General features: G+C 46.7%; 1 protein-coding gene across 1 annotated transcript in view; it reads left to right on the top strand.

Moving 5' to 3' along the window:
- The window catches only part of MPP4 (membrane palmitoylated protein 4), a 72,059-nt gene extending 50,946 nt beyond the window's left edge, over nucleotides 1-21,113 (top strand). The window contains exons 15-21 of the mRNA XM_038749580.1: nucleotides 536-577; nucleotides 4,680-4,853; nucleotides 8,209-8,289; nucleotides 10,367-10,460; nucleotides 14,363-14,471; nucleotides 17,826-17,960; nucleotides 20,931-21,113. Coding sequence (XP_038605508.1) covers nucleotides 536-577; nucleotides 4,680-4,853; nucleotides 8,209-8,289; nucleotides 10,367-10,460; nucleotides 14,363-14,471; nucleotides 17,826-17,960; nucleotides 20,931-21,113 — 818 coding nt within the window. The remainder of the gene's footprint in view (nucleotides 1-535; nucleotides 578-4,679; nucleotides 4,854-8,208; nucleotides 8,290-10,366; nucleotides 10,461-14,362; nucleotides 14,472-17,825; nucleotides 17,961-20,930) is intronic.
- Nucleotides 21,114-21,644: the final 531 nt, after the last annotated feature.

Genomic DNA, 21,644 nt, shown 5'->3' with positions numbered 1-21,644 from the left:
CATCTAGAGACAGTCCCTACCCAACAGCGGGCTCACAGTCTAGAAGGGGGAGACAGACAACAAAACAAAACATATTAACAAAATAAAATAAATAGAATAAATATGTGCACATAGTGAGCGCTTAGCAAGTATCCTAATTATTATTATTACGTTCCCAAATACCCATCACAGTGCATTGACCCAAGGAAGCCCGCTGAGGGGGGCTTTTCCAAAGGTCTGCAATCTGCAAGATCAATCAATCAATCAATCAATCATATTTATTGAGCGCTTACTGTGTGCAGAGCACTGTACTAAGCGCTTGGGAAGTACAAGTTGGCAACATATAGAGACAGTCCCTATCCAACAGTGGGCTCACAGTCTAGAAGGGGGAGACGGAGAACAAAACCAAACATATTAACAAAATAAAATAAATAGAATAGATAGGTACAAGTAAAATAAATAAATCAATAAAAGATGCGTCTAATGTGGGCATATGCCAGTCACCATTCTTTCTTCCTCTGTTTCTGCTCTGCCCCGTCTGTGCTCCGTGGGCCAGAGGAAGAGGAGTTTGCCGGGGTTGACCAGCGGACATTTATCGGTAAGTAATAATAATAATAATAATAATAATAATAATAATAATAATAATAATAATAATAATGTTGGCATTTGTTAAGCACTTACTATGTGCAAAGCACTGTTCTAAGCGCTGGGGAGAATACAAGGTGATCAGGTCGTCCCACGGGGAGCTCACAGTCTTAATCCTCATTTGACAGATGAGGGAACTGAGGCCCAGAGAAGTGAAGTGACTTGCCCAGAGTCACACAGCCGACGATAGGCAGAGCCGGGATTTGAACCCATGACCTTGGACTCCAAAGCCCGGGCTCTTTCCACTGAGCCACGCTGCTTCTCTAGACTGTGAGCTCACTGTGGGCAAGGAATGTCACTTTTAATTGTTGTATTGTGCTTTCCTAAGCGCTTAGTACAGTGCTCTGCACACAGTAAGTGCTTAATAAGCATGACTGAATGAATGAATGTGTGCATGTGGGCTCACGGTCTTCATCCCCATTTTACAGATGAGGGAACTGAGGCCCAGAAAAGTGAAGTGACTTGCCCAAGGTCACACAGCAGACGTGGCAGAGCCGGGATTAGAACCCATGACCTCTGACTCTAAAGCCCAGGCTCTTTTCACTGAGCCGCGCTGCTTCTCCTTAGTAAGTTAAGCGCTTAGCACTGTTCTAAGCGCCTGGGAGGATACAAGGTGATCTGGTTGTCGCACGTGGGGCTCACAGTCTTCATCCCCATTTTACAGATGAGGGAACTGAGGCCCAGAGAAGTGAAGTGACTTGCCCAAAGTCACCCAGCTGACAAGTGGCGGGGCTGGGATGTGAACCCATGACCTCTGACACCCTCACAGTGTTCATCCCCATTTTACAGACGAGGGAACTGAGGCCCAGAGAAGTGAAGTGACTTGCCCAAAGTCACCCAGCCGACAAGTGGCGGGGCTGGGATCTGAACCCATGACCTCTGACACCCTCACAGTCTTCATCCCCATTTTACAGACGAGGGAACTGAGGCCCAGAGAAGTGAAGTGACTTGCCCAAAGTCACCCAGCCGACAAGTGGCTGGGCCGGGATAAGCACTTAACTAACAGAGAAGCAGCGTGGCTCAGTGGAAAGAGCCCGGGCTTTGGAGTCAGAGGTCATGGGTTCAAATCCCGCCTCTGCCACCGGTCAGCTGTGTGACTTGGGACAAGTCACTTCACTTCTCTGGGCCTCGGTGACCTCATCTGGAAAATGGGGATGAAGACTGTAAGCCCCATGTGGGACAACCTGCTTACCTTGTATCCCCCCAGTACATAGAACAGTGCTGTGCACATTCATTCATTCATTCAATCGCATTTATTGAGCGCTTCCTGTGTGCAGAGCACTGTACTAAGCGCTTGGGAAGTACAAGTTGGCAACATATTCATTCATTCAATTGTATTTATTGGGCACTTCCTGTGTGCATAGCACTGTACTAAGCGCTTGGGAAGTACAAGTTGGCAACATATTCATATATTCATTCAATTGTATTTATTGAGCGCTTACTGTGTGCAGAGCACTATACTAAGCACTTGGGAAGTACAAGTTGGCAACATATTCATTCATTCGTTCATTCAGTCGTATTTATTGAGCGCTTCCTGTGTGCAGAGCACTGGACTAAGCGCTTGGGAAGTACAAGTTGGCAACATATTCATTCATTCATTCAATCGTATTTATTGAGCGCTTACTGTGTGCAGAGCACTGTACTAAGCGCTTGGGAAGGCCAAGATGGCAACATATAGAGACGGTCCCTACCCAACAGTGGGCTCACAGCCTACAAGGCACATGGTAAGGGCTTAATAAATGCCACTATTATTATTATTATTATTATTAATGCCACTGCTTTGCACATAGTAAGCGCTTACGCATTATCATTATTACTATTTATACCACAATTATTATACCGCAATTATACCACAATACCACAGTATATTTTGTTTTGTTGTCCATCTCCCCCTTCTCGACTGTGAGCCCGCTGTTGGGTAGGGACCGTCCCTATATGTTGCCGATTGGACTTTCCAAGCGCTTAGTGCAGTGCTCTGCACACAGTAAGCGCTCAATAAATACGATTGAAGGAATGAATGATTATGCTCATAGCGTGGCTCAGTGGAAAGAGCCCGGGCTTTGGAGTCAGAGGTCACGGGTTCAAATCCCGGCTCCGCCACTTGTCAGCTGTGTGACTTTGGGCAAGTCACTTCACTTCTCTGGGCCTCAGTCCCCTCATCTGGAAAATGGGGATTAAGACTGTCTGCCCTCTGTGGGACAAGCTGGTCACCTTGCAACCTCCCCAGCGCTTAGAACAGTGCTTTGCACATAGTAAGCGCTTAATAAATGCCATTATTATTATTATTATTATCTAACAGATGATCACTCGCAGAGAAGCAGCGTGGCTCAGTGGAAAGAGCCCGGGCTTTGGAGTCAGAGGTCAGGGGTTCAAATCCTGGCTCCACCAACTGTCAGCTGGGTGACTTTGGGCAAGTCACTTCACTTCTCTGGGCCTCGGTTCCCTCATCTGTAAAATGGGGATTGACTGTGAGCCCCACGTGGGACAACCTGATCACCTTGTATCCTCCCCAGCACTTAGAACAGTGCTTTGCACATAGTAAGCGCTTAAATAAATAATAATAATAATAATTATTATTATTATTATTATTATGCTCATCATTATTATTCTGACCCACTGTGTGTTCCCACCCAACTCAGCCGGTTTCTGCCGCAGCACGCGTCTCTGTCGCAGGAGGTCCGCCCAAGGCCCGCGGCCTGGCAGCCCCCCCGTGCTGCCAGGTCAGGGGTTCAAATCCTGGCTCCACCAACTGTCAGCTGGGTGACTTTGGGCAAGTCACTTCACTTCTCTGGGCCTCGGTTACCTCATCTGTAAAATGGGGATTGACCGTGAGCCCCACGTGGGACAACCTGATCACCTTGTATCCTCCCCAGCGCTTAGAACAGTGCTCTGCACATAGTAAGCACTTAATAAATGTCATTATTATTATTATTATTTTTATTATTATGCTCATCATTATTATTCTGACCCACTGTGTGTTCCCACCCAACTCAGCCGGTTTCCGCCGCAGCACGCGTCTCTGTCGCAGGAGGTCCGCCCAAGGCCCGCGGCCTGGCAGCCCCCCGTGCTGCCAGGTCAGGGGTTCAAATCCTGGCTCCACCAACTGTCAGCTGGGTGACTTTGGGCAAGTCACTTCACTTCTCTGGGCCTCGGTTCCCTCATCTGTAAAATGGGGATTGACTGTGAGCCCCACGTGGGACAACCTGATCACCTTGTATCCTCCCCAGCACTTAGAACAGTGCTTTGCACATAGTAAGCGCTTAAATAAATAATAATAATAATAATAATTATTATTATTATTATTATGCTCATCATTATTATTCTGACCCACTGTGTGTTCCCACCCAACTCAGCCGGTTTCTGCCGCAGCACGCGTCTCTGTCGCAGGAGGTCCGCCCAAGGCCCGCGGCCTGGCAGCCCCCCGTGCTGCCAGGTCAGGGGTTCAAATCCTGGCTCCACCAACTGTCAGCTGGGTGACTTTGGGCAAGTCACTTCACTTCTCTGGGCCTCGGTTACCTCATCTGTAAAATGGGGATTGACCGTGAGCCCCACGTGGGACAACCTGATCACCTTGTATCCTCCCCAGCGCTTAGAACAGTGCTCTGCACATAGTAAGCACTTAATAAATGTCATTATTATTATTATTATTTTTATTATTATGCTCATCATTATTATTCTGACCCACTGTGTGTTCCCACCCAACTCAGCCGGTTTCCGCCGCAGCACGAGTCTCTGTCGCAGGAGGTCCGCCCAAGGCCCGCGGCCTGGCAGCCCCCCGTGCTGCCAGGTCAGGGGTTCAAATCCTGGCTCCACCAACTGTCAGCTGGGTGACTTTGGGCAAGTCACTTCACTTCTCTGGGCCTCGGTTCCCTCATCTGTAAAATGGGGATTGACTGTGAGCCCCACGTGGGACAACCTGATCACCTTGTATCCTCCCCAGCACTTAGAACAGTGCTTTGCACGTAGTAAGCGCCTAATAAATGTCATTATTATTATTATTATGATTATGCTCATCCTTATTATTCTGACCCACTGTGTGTTCCCACCCAACTCAGCCGGTTTCCGCCGCAGCACGCGTCTCTGTCGCAGGAGGTCCGCCCAAGGCCCGCGGCCTGGCATCCCCCCGTGCTGCCCGGGTGGCCGTTGCGGTGGCGGAGGGGGGCCCTACGAAGAGGTGGCGAGGTACCGGAGGAGTCCAACAGATAGACACCGCGCCATCGTGCTCGTGGGTGAGCAGCAGGGCCCACTCTCCGACCCTTTTTTGCCTTTTCTGCTGTTCCAAAACGGGTGAAGTAACTGAGGGATAGAGAAGTGTAGTGACTTAATAATAATGGCATTTATTAAGCGCTTACTATGTGCAAAGCACTGTTCTAAGCGCCGGGGAGGTTACAAGGTCATCAGGTTGTCCCACGGGGGGGGCTCCCAGTCTTCATCCCCATTTTCCAGATGAGGAAACTGAGGCCCAAAGAAGTAGAATGACTTGCCCAAAGCTGACAAGTGGCGGAGCTGGGATTTGAACCCATGACCTCCGACTCCAAAGCCCGGGCTCTTCCCACTGAGCCGCGCTGCCTCTCCGCCCAGAGTCACACAGCTGACAAGCGGCGGGGCCGGGATTTGAACTTGTATCCACCCCAGCGCTTCGAACGGTGCTCGGCACATTCATTCCTCCATTCAGTTGTATTGATTGAGCGCTTACTGTGTGCAGAGCACTGGACTAAGCGCTTGGGAAGTACAAGTTGGCATCATCTAGTGACGGTCCCTACCCAACTGTGGGCTCACAGTCACTGTCACAGCGTGGATCAGTGGAAAGAGCCCGGGCTTTGGAGTCAGAGGTCATGGGTTCAAATCCCGCCTCTGCCGCTTGTCATCTGGGTGACTTTGGGCAACTCACTTCACTTCTCTGAGCCTCAGTTCCCTCATCTGGAAAATGGGGATGAAGACTGGGAGCCCCACGGGGGACAACCTGATCACCTTGTATCCCCCAAGCGCTTAGAACAATGCTTGGCACATAGTAAGCGCTTAATAAATGCCATCATTATTATTATTCTCTTATATTCCCTCCACACATCCGCCAAGCTAGCTCTCTTCCTCCCTTCAAAGCCCTACTGAGAGCTCACCTCCTCCAGGAGGCCTTCCCACACTCAGCCCCCTCCTTCCTCTCCCTTGCCTTACCTCCTTCCCCTCCCCACAGCACCTGTATAGATGTATATATTCTTGTACGGATTTATTACTCTATTCATTTATTTATTTTATTTGTACATATTTATTCTATTTATTTTATTTCGTTAATATGTTTTGTTTTGTTGTCGGTCTCCCCCTTCTAGACTGTGAGCCCGCTGTTGGGTAGGGACCGTCTCGCAAGCGCTTAGTACAGTGCTCTGCACACAGTAAGCGCTCAATGAATACGACTGATTGATTAACAAATACCAGAGAAGCAGCATGGCTCAGTAGAAAGAGCCCGGGCTTTGGAGTCAGAGGTTCAAATCCCGGCCCCGCCAATTGTCAGCTGTGTGACTTTGGGCAAGTCACTTCACTTCTCTGGGCCTCAGTTCCCTCGTCTGTAAAATGGCGATGAAGACTGTGAGCCCCCCGTGGGACAACCTGATCACCTTGTAACCCCCCCAGCGCTTAGAACAGTGCTTTGCACATAGTAAGCGCTTAACAAATAGCATCAACATCATCATTCTCTGTGCCTCAGTTACCTCATCTGTAAAATGGGGATGAAGACTGTGAGCCCCCCGTGGGACAACCTGATCACCTTGTAACCCCCCCAGCGCTTAGAACAGTGCTTTGCACATAGTAAGCGCTTAACAAATAGCATCAACATCATCATTCTCTGTGCCTCAGTTACCTCGTCTGTAAAATGGGGATGAAGACTGTGAGCCCCCCGTGGGACAACCTGATCACCTTGTAACCTCCCCAGCGCTTAGAACAGTGCTTTGCACATAGTAAGTGCTTAATAAATGCCATCATCATTATTATTATTATTATTACCCCCGCCTTCTAGACTGTGAGCCCACTGTTGGATAGGGTCCCCTTCCTTCCTCTCCCCCTCATCCCCCTCTCCATCCCCCCCATCTTACCTCCTTCCCTTCCCCACAGCACCTGTATATATGTATATATGTTTGTACATATTTATTACTCTATTTATTTTACTTGTACATATCTATTCTATTTATTTTATTTTGTTAGTATGCTTGGTTTTGTTCTCCGTCTCCCTCTTTTAGACTGCGAGCCCGCTGTTGGGTAGGGACTGTCTCTATATATGTATATATGTTTGTACATATTTATTACTCTATTTATTTATTTATTTTACTTGTACATATCTATTCTACTAATTTTATTTTGCTAGTATGTTTGGTTTTGTTGTCTGTCTCCCCCTTTTAGACTGTGAGCCCACTGTTGGGTAGAGACTGTCTCTATATATGTATATATGTATATAGTTATTACTCTATTCATTTATTTATTTATTTTACTTGTACCTATCTATTCTATTTATTTTATTTTGTTAGTATGCTTGGTTTTGTTCTCCGTCTCCCTCTTTTAGACTGCGAGCCCACTGTTGGCTAGGGACTGTCTCTATATATGTATATATGTTTGTACATATTTATTACTCTATTTATTTATTTATTTATTTTACTTGTACATATCTATTCTATTTATTTTATTTTGCTAGTATGTTTGGTTTTGTTGTCTGTCTCCCCCTTCTAGACCGTGAACCCACTGTCGGGTAGGGACTGTCTCTATATGTTGCCAACTTGGACTTTCCAAGCTCTTAGTCCAGTGCTCTGCATACAGTAAGCGCTCAATAAATACGATTGTTGATGATGATGATGATGACTGTCTCTATATGTTGCCAACTTGGACTTAGTGCAGTGCTCCGCACACAGTAAGCGCTCAATAAATACGATTGATGATGATGATGATGATGATGACCGTCTCTATATGTTGCCAACTTGGACTTAGTGCAGTGCTCCTCACACAGTAAGTGCTCAATAAATACGATTGATGATGATGATGATGATGACCGTCTCTATATGTTGCCAACTTGGACTTAGTCCAGTGCTCCGCACACAGTAAGTGCTCATTAATACGATTGATGATGATGATGATGATCGTCTCTATATGTTGCCAACTTGGACTTAGTGCAGTGCTCCGCACACAGTAAGCGCTCAATAAATACGATTGATGATGATGATGGTGACCGTCTCTATATGTTGACAACTTGGACTTAGTGCAGTGCTCCGCACACAGTAAGCGCTCAATAAATACGATTGATGATGATGATGATGACCGTCTCTATATGTTGCCAACTTGGACTTAGTCCAGTGCTCCGCACACAGTAAGCACTCAATAAATACGATTGATGATGATGATGACCGTCTCTGTATGTTGCCAACTTGGACTTAGTCCAGTGCTCCGCACACAGTAAGCGCTCAATAAATACGATTGAATGAATCATTACTATCATTACCCTCTCCCGGCCAGGCTCGGCCCCGGAAGCCGGGCCTTCCGGACCGCTTTGGGAGAAGGGATGAGAGCGGCCACTTTGTCCCTTCATCTTTCTTTCCGTCCCCTTTCTAGGCCCATCGGGAGTTGGAGTGAACGAACTGAGGAGACGACTCGTCCGATTCGACCCCGACCGCTTTCAGAGTGCGGTGCCACGTACGTCCCGAGTCCCTTCCTCCTGCCAACCCTCTTCCTCCTTCCTCGTCTCCTCACTGCCGACCTCTCGTCCACCTCCCTTCTCCGGCCTGGAAAACCCTTCCTCCTCAGATTCATTCGTTCCTTCATTCAATCGTATTTATTGAGCGCTTACTGTGCGCAGAGCACTGGACTAAGCGCTTGGGAAGTACAAGTTCATTCCTTCATTCAATCGTATTCATTAATAATAATAATAATGAGGGCATTTGTTAAGCACTTACTATGTGCGAAGCACTGTTCTAAGCGCAGGGGGGATACAAGGTGATCAGGTTGTCCCACGCGGGGCTCACAGTCTTCATCCCCATTTTACAAATGAGGGAACTGAGGCTCAGAGAAGTGAAGTGACTTGCCCAAGGTCACACAGCTGACAAGTGTTTTATTTTGTTAATATGCTTTGTTTTGTCGTCCGTCTCCCCCCTTCTAGACTGTGAGCCCACTGCTGGGTAGGGACTGTCTCTATATGTGGCCAACTGGGACTTCCCAAGCGCTTAGTACAGTGCTCTGCACACAGTAAGTGCTCAATGAATACGATTGATGATGATGATGAGGTGGCGGAGCTGGGATTTGAACCCATGACCTCCGACTCCAAAGCCCGGGCTCTTTCCACTGAGCCAAGCTGCTTTGCTGTGTGCGGAGCACTGGACTAAGCGCTTGGGAAGTCCAAGTTGGCAACATCTAGAGACGGTCCCTACCCAACAGCGGGCTCACAGTCTAGAAGGGAGAGACAGACGACAAAACATATTAACAAAGTAAAATAAATAGAAAAAATACTCATTCATTCATTCATTCATTCAATCGTATTTATTGAGCGCTTACTGTGTGCACAGCACTGGACTAAGCGCTTGGGAAATCCAAGTTGGCAACATCTAGAGACGGTCCCTACCCAACAGCGGGCTCACAGTCTAGAAGGGGGAGACGGATGACAAAACAAAACACATTAACAAAATAAAATAAATAGAAAAATATTAATTCATTCATTCATTCAATCGTATTTATTGAGCGCTTACTGTGTGCAGAGCACTGGACTAAGCGCTTGGGAAGTCCAAGTTGGCAACATCTAGAGACGGTCCCTCCCAACAGCGGGCTCACAGTCTAGACAATGAATCTCCCCCACTTCAAAGCCTTATTAACAATAATAATAATAATGATGGCATTTATTAAGCACTTACTATGTGCAAAGCACTGTTTTAAGCGCTGGGGAGGTTACAAGGCGATCAGGTTGTCCCATGTGCGGCTTACAGTCTTAATCCCCATTTTGCAGATTATTATTCTCCGGGCCTCAGTGACCTCATCTGTAAAATGGAGATTAAGACTGTGAGCCCCACGTGGGACAAACTGATCACCTTGTATCTACCCCAGCGCTTAGAACAGCGCTTGGCTCATAGTAAGCGCTTAAAAAAATGCCATCATCATTATTATTATTATAATAAATTCTTTGAGGGCAGGGATCATGTCTACTAATAATAACGATGGTATTTGTTAAGCGCTTACTATGTGCCAAGCACTGTTCTAAGCGCTGGGGAGGGGATACAAGGTGATCAGGTTGTCCCACGTGGGGCTCACAGTCTTAATCCCCATTTTACAGATGCAGTACCTCCTTCTCTTCCCCACAGCTCCTGTATATATGTTTGTACATATTTTTTACTCATTTATTTTATTTGTACATATCTATTCTATTTATTTTATTTTGTTAGCATGTTTGGTTTTGTTGTCTGTCTCCCCCTTCTAGACTGTGAGCCCACTGTTGAGTAGGGACCATCTCTATATGTTGCCAACTTGTACTTCCCAAGCGCGTAGTACAGTGCTCTGCACACAGTAAGCGCTCAGTAAATATGACTGATTGATTGATTGATTGATTGACAGTTGGCGGAGCCGGGATTTGAACCCATGACCTCTGACTCCAAAGCCCGGGCTCTTTCCACTGAGCCACGCTACTAACTCAGCTGGCCTCTCCCAAGCCCAAGCTCTAGGTGCTCAATAAATGCCACGGACTGATTGAAGTAGAACTCTAAAAACGTTTCCTCTCCCTCCTTAATAGACACCACTCGCGCTCAGAAGAGCTATGAAGAAGACGGCAGGGAGTATCACTACGTGTCGAGGGCAACGTTTGAGAGCATGGTGTATAGCCACAGGTGAGGACTTTTCTCTCTGTCTCCTTCCAGAAGCAGCGTGGCTTTGCGGAGAGAGCCCAGGCTCGGGAGTCACAGGGCGTGGGTTCGAATCCCGACTCCACCACTCGTCTGCTGTGTAGACTGTGAGCCCACTGTTGGGCAGGGACCGTCTCTATATGCTGCCAACTTGTACCTCCCAAGCGCTTAGTACAGTGCTCTGCACACAGGAAGCGCTCAATAAATACGATTGATTGATTGATTGATTGAGTCAGAGGCCGTGGGTTCGAATTCCAACTCCACCACTTGTCTGCTGTGTAGACTGTGAGCCCACTGTTGGGTAGGGACCGTCTCTATATGTTGCCAACTTGGACTTCCCAAGCGCTTAGTACAGTGCTCTGCACACAGGAAGCGCTCAATAAATCCGATTGATTGATTGATTGATTGAGTCAGAGGGCGTGGGTTCAAATCCCGACTCCACCACTTGTCTGCTGTGTAGACTGTGAGCCCACTGTTGGGCAGGGACTGTCTCTATATGCTGCCAACTTGTACCTCCCAAGCGCTTAGTACAGTGCTCTGCACACAGGAAGCGCTCAATAAATACGATTGATTGATTGACTGATTGAGTCAGAGGCCGTGGGTTCGAATTCCAACTCCACCACTTGTCTGCTGTGTAGACTGTGAGCCCACTGTTGGGTAGGGACCGTCTCTATATGTTGCCAACTTGGACTTCCCAAGCGCTTAGTACAGTGCTCTGCACACAGGAAGCGCTCAATAAATACGATTGAATGAATGAATGACCTTAGGCAAGTCACTTCACTTCTCTGGGCCTCAGTGACCTCATCTGGAAAATGGGGATTAAAAGTGTGAGCCCCACGTGGGACAACCTGATCACTTTGTATCCCCCCAGTGCTTAAAACAGTGCTTGGTACATAGTAAGCGCTTAACAAATGTCATCATTATTATCATTATTCCAGTTCAACTGGATGAGGCCTAGGTCACTCATTCAATCGTATTTATTGAGCGCTTACTGTGTGCAGAGCACTGTACTAAGCGCTTGGGAAGTCCAAGTTGGCAACATATAGAGACGGTCCCTACCCAACAGTGGGCTCACAGTCTAGGTCCCCTCGGAGTTTAATCCTGCCTCAGCGTATTGGTGACAACTTACTTTGTTTCAACATTGCCAGCATCCTCCTGGAAGAGGGGGCTTTTTTAGAGGGCCTTGAAAGAGAAGAGAGACATAATAATAATAATAATAATAATAATAATAATAATAATAATAATAATAATAATAATAATAATAATAATATCTGTTAAGCGATTATTGTGTGCCAGGCACCGTACTTACTAAGCGCTAGGGTGGATCCAAGCAAATCGGGCTGGACACAGTCCCTGTCCCACGAGGGGCTCCCAGTCTCAATCCCCATTTTCCAGATGAGGGAACTGAGGCCCAGAGAAGTGAAGCGACTTGCCCAAGGTCACCCAGCAGACGAGTGACGGAGCCAGGATTAGAACCCACTACCTCCTGACTCCCAGGACCCTGCTCTAGCCACTAGGCCATGGTTGAAGCTGAGGAAAGGGCTTAATAATAATAATAATAATAATAAGGGTATTTGTTAAGCGCTTACTATGCGCAAAGCACCGTTCTAAGCGTTGGGGAGGTTACAAGGTGATCAGGTTGTCCCACGGGGGGCTCACAGTCTTCATTCATTCATTCATTCATTCAGTCGTATTTATTGAGCGCTTACTGTGTGCAGAGCACTGGACTAAGCGCTTGGGATGTACAAGTTGGCAACATATAGAGATGGTCCCTACCCAACAGTGGGCTCACGGTCTTAATCCCATTTTACAGAGGAGGGAACTGGGGCACAGACAAGTGAATTGACTTTTTTTTTTAATGGCATTCATTAAGCGCTTACTATGTGCAAAGCACCGTTCTAAGCGCTGGGGAGGTTACAAGGTGATCAGGTTGTCCCACGGGGTGCTCACAGTCTTCATCCCCATTTTACAGATGAGGGAACTGAGGCCCAGAGAAGTGAAGTGACTTGCCCAAAGTCCCACAGCTGACAGTTGGCGGAGCCGGGATTTGAACCCATGACCTCGGACCCCAAAGCCCGGGCTTTTTCCACTGAGCCACGCCGCTTCTTTCATTCATTCATTCAACCGTATTTATTGAGCGCTTACTGTGTGCAGAGCACTGGACTAAGCGCTTGGGATGTACAAGTTGGCAACATATAGAGACGGTCCCTACCCAACAGTGGGCTCACAGTCTTAATCCCATTTTACAGACGAGGGAACTGGGGCCCAGAGAAGTGAAGTGACTTGCCCAAAGTCACACAGCTGACAGTTGGATGAACCAGGATTTGAACCCATGACCTCCGACTCCAAAGCCCGGGCTCTTTCCACTGAGCCACGCTGCTTCTTTCATTCATTCATTCAACCGTATTTATTGAGCGCTTACTGTGTGCAGAGCACTGTACTAAGCGCTTGGGAAGTCCAAGTTGGCAACATATAGAGACGGTCCCTACCCAACAGTGCTTAGTACAGTGCTAAGCGCTTAGTACAGTGCTCTGCACATAGTAAGCGCTCAATAAATACGATTGATGATGAACAGTGCTTCTCCCATGCTGCCTTGAGAGAGAAGAGAGGCGTGACTGGGCGAAGCTGAGGAGAGGGTCTTTGGGCAGGGGGAAATGTGTGAGGCGGGAGAGTGACAAAGGCAGGGTCAGGAGCACTGGCTGGGGTGGAATTGGGGACGAGGGCAGCTAATCAATCAATCAATCGTATTTATTGAGCACTTACTGTGTGCAGAGCACTGTTCTAAGCGCTTGGGAAGTACAAGTCGGCAACACATAGAGACAGTCCCTACCCAACAGCGGGCTCACAGTCTAGAAGGGGGAGACAGAGAACAAAACCAAACATACTAACAAAATAAAATAAATAGAATAGATATGTACAATAATGATAATAATAATGATGATGGCATTTATTAAGCGCTTACTATGTGCAAAGCACTGCTCTAAGCGCTGGGGAGGTTACAAGGTGATCAGGTTGTCCCACGTGGGGCTCACAGTCTCACAGTCCCCATTTTCCAGATGAGGTCACTGAGGCACGGAGAAGTGAAGCGACTTGCCCGGAGTCACACAACTGACAAGTGGCGGAGCCGGGATTTGAACCCACGACCTCTGACTCCAAAGCCCGGGCTCTTGCCACTGAGCCACGCTGCTGATGTACAAGTAACATAAATAAATAAATAAGTAAATAGAGTAATACTATTACTCTATTAAGTCATTGTCATCAATGACAAGTCAAAATTAATTAATTTAATTTAATTGACAAGTCAAAATTAAGTCATTAAGATGAGTGAAGAGCAGTGTGGCCTAGTGGTTAGAACACGGGCCTGGGTGTCAGAATAATAATAATGTTGGTATTTGTTAAGCGCTTCCTATGTGCCAAGCACCGTTCTAAGCGCTGGGAGGGGGGGATACGAGGTGATCGGATTGTCCCCCGTGGGGCTCCCAGTCTTCATCCCCATTTTACAAACGAGGGAACTGAGGCCCAGAGAAGTGACGTGACTTGCCCCGAGTCACACAGCAGACAAGCGGCGGAGCCGGGATTAGAACCCACGACCTCCGCCTCTCAAGCCCGGGCTCTTTCCACTGAGCCACGCTGCTTCTCCAATCCTGGCTCTGCCGTGTGTCCGCTGCGTGATGTGGGGCACGTCGGTCAGTCAGTCAATCGTATTTATTGAGCCCACGGTTGGGTAGGGACCGTCTCTATACGTCGCCGACTTGGACTTCCCAAGCGCTTAGTACAGTGCTCTGCACACAGGAAGCGCTCAATAAATACGATTGAAGGAATGAGTGAACGCAGTGTGATGGACGTCCTGCAGAGCGAATGTGACGGTGCCCCTTGTTCCGTGCCAGGATGTTAGAATTCGGCAGCTACCGGGGCCATTTCTACGGCACCAGCGTGGACGCCGTGCGCTCCGTCTTGGAGGGCGGAAAGATCTGCGTCCTGGACCTGGAACCGCAGGTAGGCTAGCTGGGCATCATCAGTCGTATTTATTGAGCGCTTACTGTGTGCAGGGCACTGTACTAAGCGCTGGGCAGGCGGGCCCAGGAGCCCGGCCAGGCCCGAGCCCTCCTCAGGGTGACCGGGCTGGCCTGGCGGGGAAGGGGCCGGCCGGACGGGCCAGAGGCCCTGGTTCCTTCACAGAGGGATTCCAAATAGTAATGATTTGTTAATCAATCAATCAATCGTATTTATTGAGCGCTTACTGTGTGCAGAGCACTGCACTAAGCGCTTGGGAAGTCCAAGTTGGCAACATAGAGAGACAGTCCCTACCCAACAGCGGGCTCACAGTCTAGAAGGGGGAGACGGAGAACAAAACCAAACATATTAACAGAATAAAATAAATAGAATAGATATGTAAAAGTAAAATAAATAGAGTAATAAATATGTACCTACATATATATATACATATATATATAAATGATGGCATTTATTAAGCGCTTACTATGTGCAAGGCACCGTGTTCTAAGCGCCGGGGAGGTTACAAGGTGATCAGGTTGTCCCACGCGGGGGCTCACAGTCTTAATCCCCATTTTCCAGATGAGGGAACTGAGGCCCAGAGAAGCGTTCATTCATTCAATTGTATTTATTGAGCGCTTACTGTGTGCAGAGCACTGTACTGAGCGCTTGGGAAGTACAAGTTGGCAACATATAGAGGCGGTCCCTACCCAACAGCGGGCTCACAGTCTAGAAGGGGGAGACAGATGACAAAACAAAACAATGATCAATCAATCAATCAATCAATCGTATTTATTGAGCGCTTATTGTGTTCAGAGCACTGTAGTAAGTGCTTGGGAAGTACAAGTTGGCAACATATAGAGACGGTCCCTACCCAACAGTGGGCTCACAGTCTAAAATGATAATCCCATCCATACTTCCCTTGTACTTGAAGAAGTGAACTTCAAGTTCACTTGAATTACTTGTACTTCCCAAGCGCTTAGTACAGTGCTCTGCACCCAGTAAGCGCGCAATAAATACAATTGATTGATTGATTGATTAAGCGCTTACTATGTGCAAAGCACTGTTCTAAGCGCTGGGGGGATACAAGGTGATCAGGTTGCCCCACGTGGGGCTCACAGTCTTCATCCCCATTTTACAGATGAGGTAACTGAGGCTCAGAGAAGTGAAGTGACTTGCCCAAGGTCACACAGCAGACACGTGGCGGAGCCGGGATTCGAACCCATGACCTCTGACTCCGAAGCCTGTGCTCTTTCCACCGAGCCACGCTGCTTCATGATCCAAAGGATGGGACCGTTTCTCACTCATTCGTTCACTCACTCGATCGTATTTATTGAGCGCTTACTGTGTGCCAAGCACTGTACTAAGCGTTTGGGAGAGGACAATAGAACAACAAACAGACACATTCCCTGTCCGCAATGAGCTCCTCCTAACCGATATTCTTCAATTCATCGGGCAAAGCAGAGCCAAGGTTTAATATTCTAAATCTGAGCAAAAGAGGAAAAGAATCGTGATTTTTATCTTAGCGAGAGAGAATGTTTCCTCTCACGAGTTAATTCCACATATTCACTCATTCAGTCGTATTTATTGAGCATTCATTTATTCATTCAATCGTATTTATTGAGCGCTTACTGTGTGCAGAGCACTGGACTAAGCGCTTGGGAAGGACAAGTTGGCAACATATAGAGACGGTCCCTACCCAACAGCGGGCCCACAGTCTAGAACCTTAGGGTTCCCTGACCAAACCAGGCTCTGATTCATTCATTCATTCATTCAATCAATCGTATTTATTGAGCGCTTACTGTGTGCAGAGTACTGTACTAAGCGCTTGGGAAGTCCAAGTCAGCAACATATAAAGACGGTCCCTACCCAACAGCGAGCTCACAGTCTAGAAAGGGGAGACAGACAACAAAACAAAACAAGTAGACAGGTGTCAAAACCGTCAGAATAAATAGAATTATAGCTATTCAAGTTGTTATTCAAGTTATTCAAGTTATTCAGTTATTAAGTTATTAATTCAAGCTATTATATGCACATCATTAATAAAATAAAGTAGGAAATATATATGAGTAAAATAAATAGAGTAATAAATCTGTACACTTCCCAGCGCTTCCCAGCGCTGTGGGGAGGGGAAGGAGGAAGGGCTGGGGGGCGATGGGAAGGAGGAGAGGAAAAAGGGGGCTCGGTGTGGGAAGGCCTCCTGGAGGAGGTGACCTCTCAGTAGGGCTTTGAAGGGAGGAAGAGGGCTAGCTTGGCGGATATCCACTTTAAGATATCCACTTTAATCAATCAATCAATCGTATTTATTGAGCGCTTACTGTGTGCAGAGCACTGGACTAAGCGCTTGGGAAGTACAAGTTGGCAAAATATAGACACAGTCCCTACCCAACAGTGGGCTCACAAGGCCCTACTGAGAGCTCACCTCCTCCAGGAGGCCTTCCCAGACTGAGCCCCTTCCTTCCTCTCCCCCTCGTCCCCCTCTCCATCCCCCCCATCTTACCTCCTTCCCTTCCCCACAGCACCTGTATATATGTATATATGTTTGTACAGATTTATTACTCTATTTATTTATTTTACCTGTACCTATCTATTCTATTTATTTTATTTTGTTAGTATGTTTGGTTTTGTTCTCTGTCTCCCCCTTTTAGACTGTGAGCCCACTGTTGGGTAGGGACTGTCTCTATATGTTGCCACTTTGTACTTCCCAAGCGCTTAGTATAGTGCTCTGCACATAGTAAGCGTTCAATAAATACGATTGATGATAAAAGGGGGGGACAGAGAACAAAACCAAACATACTATTAGTACAGTGTTCTGCACACAGTAAGCGCTCAATAAATACGATTGAATGAATGAATGAATGAATTTTATTTTGTTAATATGTTTGGTTTGTTTCTCCGTCTCCCCCTTCTAGACTGTGAGCCCACTGTTGGGTAGGGACCGTCTCTATATGTTGCCAACTTGTACTTCCCAAGTGCTTAGTCTGGTGCTCTGCACACAGTAAGCGCTCAATAAATACGATTGAATGAATGAATTTTATTTTGTTAATATGTTTTTTTTGGTTCTCCATCTCCCCCTTCTAGACTGTGAGCCCACTGTTGGGTAGGGACCGTCTCTATATGTTGCCAACTTGGACTTCCCAAGCGCTTAGTCCAGTGTTCTGCACACAGTAAGCGCTCAATAAATACGATTGATTGATTGATTGATTGATTGACCTTCTGACTCCCACAGAAGGTCTATCTAGACCTTAAACTCTCGCTTCACTCCCACAGCGAGCTTATAGTCCGGAACGGGTGAAATAGTTTTCCATAATGTGGCCATTCAATTACGCGATGGCTTGGTCTCTGTCCTGTCCGTAGGGAATTCAGGAGGCCCGAACCCCCGAACTCAAGCCCTACGTGATCTTCATCAAGCCCCCCAACGGGAGCCGCCTGCGGCGATCTCGGAAAGAAGCCACGATCATCACGGACTACTTTCTGAACGCTAAATTCAAGGTGAGGTTGGACGGCTGAGGACAGTTGGCCCGCGAGAGGCCATGGAGAATCCATTTCGCCGTCTCCGTCGGGTTCCGGCCTGAGGGATTTTGTTGAAAATTGTTCCGTGGCCTCGGCGACCTCAGACGGAAGAGAGGTTGAGGGGCAGGGGGTCGGTGGATCAATCAATCAATCAATCAATAAATCGTATTTATTGAGCGCTTACTGTGTGCAGAGCACTGGACTAAGCGCTTGGGAGGCAACATATAGAGACGGTCCCTACCCAACAGCGGGCTCACAGTCTAGAAGGGGGAGACAGAAAATCAAAGAAATAGAATAAATATGTACAAGTAAAATAAATAGAGTAATAAATACGTACAAACATAGAACAAGGACTGTGTCCGACCTGATTTGCTGGCATCCGCCCCAGCACTTCCTACAGTGCCTGGCACATAGTAAGCGCTTAACAAATACCACAATTATTAATCAATCGATCAATTGTATTTATTGAGCGCTTACTGTGTGCGAAGCACTGTACCAAGTGCTTGGGAGGCAACATATAGAGACGGTCCCTACCCAACAGCGGGCTCACAGTCTAGACGGGGGAGACAGAGAACAAAACCAAACATATTAACAAAATCAAAGAAATAGAATAAATATGTACAAGTAAAATAAATAGAGTAATGAATACGTACAAACATAGAACAGGGACTGTGTCCAACCTGATTTGCTGGCATCCGCCCCAGCGCTTCGTACAGTGCCTGGCACATAGTAAGCGCTTAACAAATACCACAATTCTCAATCAATCGTATTTATTGAGCGCTTACTGTGTGCAGAGCACTGTACTAAGCGCTTGGGAGGCAACATATAGGGACGGTCCCTACCCAACAGCGGGCTCACAGTCTAGACGGGGGAGATAGAGAACAAAACGAAACATATTAGCAAAATCAAAGAAATAGAATAAATATGTACAAGTAAAATAAATACGTATAAACATAGAACAGGGCCTGTGTCCGACCTGATTTGCTGGCATCTGCCCCAGCGCTTCCTACAGTGCCTGGCACATAGTAAGTGCTTAACAAATACCACAATTATCAATCAATCGTATTTATTGAGCGCTTACTGTGTGCGGAGCACTGTACTAAGCGCTTGGGAGGCAACATATAGAGACGGTCCCTAACCAACATCGGGCTCACAGTCTAGAAGGGGAAGACAGAGAACAAAATGAAACATATTAACAAAATAAAATAAATAGAATAAATATGTACAAGTAAAATAAATAGAGTAATAAATACGTACAAACATAGAACAGGGCCTGTGTCCGACCTGATTTGCTGGCATCCGCCCCAGCGCTTCCTACAGTGCCTGGCACATAGTAAGCGCTTAACAAATGCCACATTTATCAATCAATCTTATTTATTGAGTGCTTACTGTGTGCAGAACACTGGACTAGGCGCTTGGGAGGCAACATATAGAGACGGTCCCTACCCAACAGCGGGCTTACAGTCTTGAAGGGGGAGACAGAGAACAAAACGAAACATATTAACAAAATCAAATAAATAGAATAAATATGTACAAGTAAAATAAATACGTATAAACATAGAACAGGGCCTGTGTCCAACCTGATTTGCTGGCATCCGCCCCAGCGCTTCCTACAGTGCCTGGCACATAGTAAGCGCTTAACAAATACCACAATTATCAATCAATCCTATTTATTGAGTGCTTACTGTATGCAGAGCACTGTACTAAGCGCTTGGGAGGCAACATATAGGGACGGTCCCTGTCCAACAGCGGGCTCACAGTCTAGAAGGGGAAGACAGAGAACAAAATGAAACATATTAACAAAATCAAAGAAATAGAATAAATATGTACAAATAAAATAAATATGTACAAACATAGAACAGGGATTGTGTCTGACCTGATTTGCTGGCATCCGCCCCAGCACTTCCTACAGTGCCTGGCACATAGTAAACGCGTAACAAATACCACAATTATCAATCAATCTTATTTATTGAGCGCTTACTGTGTGCAGAGCACTGTACTAAGCGCTTGGGAGGCAACATATAGAGATGGTCCCAACCCAACAGCGGGCTCACAGTCTAGAAGGAGAAGACAGAAGACAAAATGAAACATATTAACAAAATCAAATAATAATAATAATAATAATGATGGCATTTATTAAGCGCTTACTATGTGCATGGCACTGTTCTAAGCGCCGGGGGGATACAAGGCAAATAAATAAATAGAATAAATATGTACAAGTAAAATAAGTAGTGTAATAAATACGTACAAACATAGAACAGGGACTGTGTCCGACCTGATTTGCTGGCATCCGCCCCAGCCCTTCCTACAGTGCCTGGCACATAGTAAGTTCTTAACAAATACCACAATTATCAATCAATCGCATTTATTGAGCACTTACTGTGTGCGGAGCACTGGACTAAGCGCTTGGGAGGCAACATATAGAGACGGTCCCTACCCAACAGCGGGCTCACAGTCTAGAAGGGGAAGACAGACAACAAAATGAAACATATTAACAAAATCAAATAACAATAATAATAATAATGGCATTTATTAAGCGCTTACTATGTGCATGGCACTGTTCTAAGCGCTGGGAGGATACAAGGCAAATAAATAAATAGAATAAATATGTACAAGTAAAATAAGTAGAGTAATAAATGCGTACAAACATAGAACAGGGACTGTGTGCGACCTGATTTGCTGGCATCCGCCCCAGCGCTTCCTACAGTGCCCGGTACATAGTAAGCGCTTACCAAATGCCAACATTATGATTATTATTGTTCTCTACATGTTGCCAACTTGTACTTCCCAAGCGCTTAGTCCGGTGCTCTGCACACAGTAAGCGCTCAATAAATCCGATTGATTGATTGATTGATTGATTGAGGATAATCTGGCCTTCTAAAGGGGTGGCATGGCCGGGTCCTCGCCACGTGCGTCCTCAGCTCCGCTCCTCCTCTCCCGCCCGCACAGGACGAAGACCTGCAGGAGATGGAGGATTCGGCCCGGAGAACGGAGGCGCGGTTCGGTCAGTTTTTCGACGAGGCGATCGTCAACGACGACCTGGCCCGGGCCTTCGGGCAGCTGCTGTCCGCCGTCCAGAGGGCACAGGGCGAGCCTCAGTGGGTCCCCGCCGCTTGGCTGTCCGCCCGATGAGTCTTGACGGAGCCAGGGTCGTCTCCCTTCCCGGCCCCAGCCCCGCCGTTGCTGGCATTTTCGAGAATCAATCAATCAATCGTATTGATTGAGCGCTTACTGTGTGCAGAGCACTGGACTCAGCGCTTGGGAAGTCCAAGTTGGCAACAGATAGAGACGGTCCCGACCCAACAGCGGGCTCACAGTCTAGAAGGGGGAGACGGAACAAAACCAAACATACTAACAAAATAAATAGAATAGATATGCACAAGTAAAATAGAGTAATAAATATATACAAACATATATGCATCAATCAACCAATCAATCGTATTTATTGAGTGCTTACTATGTGCAGAGCACTGGACTAAGCGCTTGGGAAGTCCAAGTTGGCAACATATAGAGACGGTCCCTACCCAACAGTGGGCTCACAGTCTAAAAGGGGGAGACAGAGAACAAAACCAAACATACTGACAAAATAAAATAAATTGAATAAATATGCACAAGTAAAATAAATAAATAGAGAAATCTGTACAAACATATATACATATATAC

The sequence above is a fragment of the Tachyglossus aculeatus genome, chromosome 7 (genome assembly GCF_015852505.1).
Source record: "Tachyglossus aculeatus isolate mTacAcu1 chromosome 7, mTacAcu1.pri, whole genome shotgun sequence".
Classification (NCBI taxonomy): domain Eukaryota; kingdom Metazoa; phylum Chordata; class Mammalia; order Monotremata; family Tachyglossidae; genus Tachyglossus; species Tachyglossus aculeatus.
Note: the sequence above shows the minus strand (reverse complement) of the source record. Positions and strands in the feature narration are given on the sequence as shown.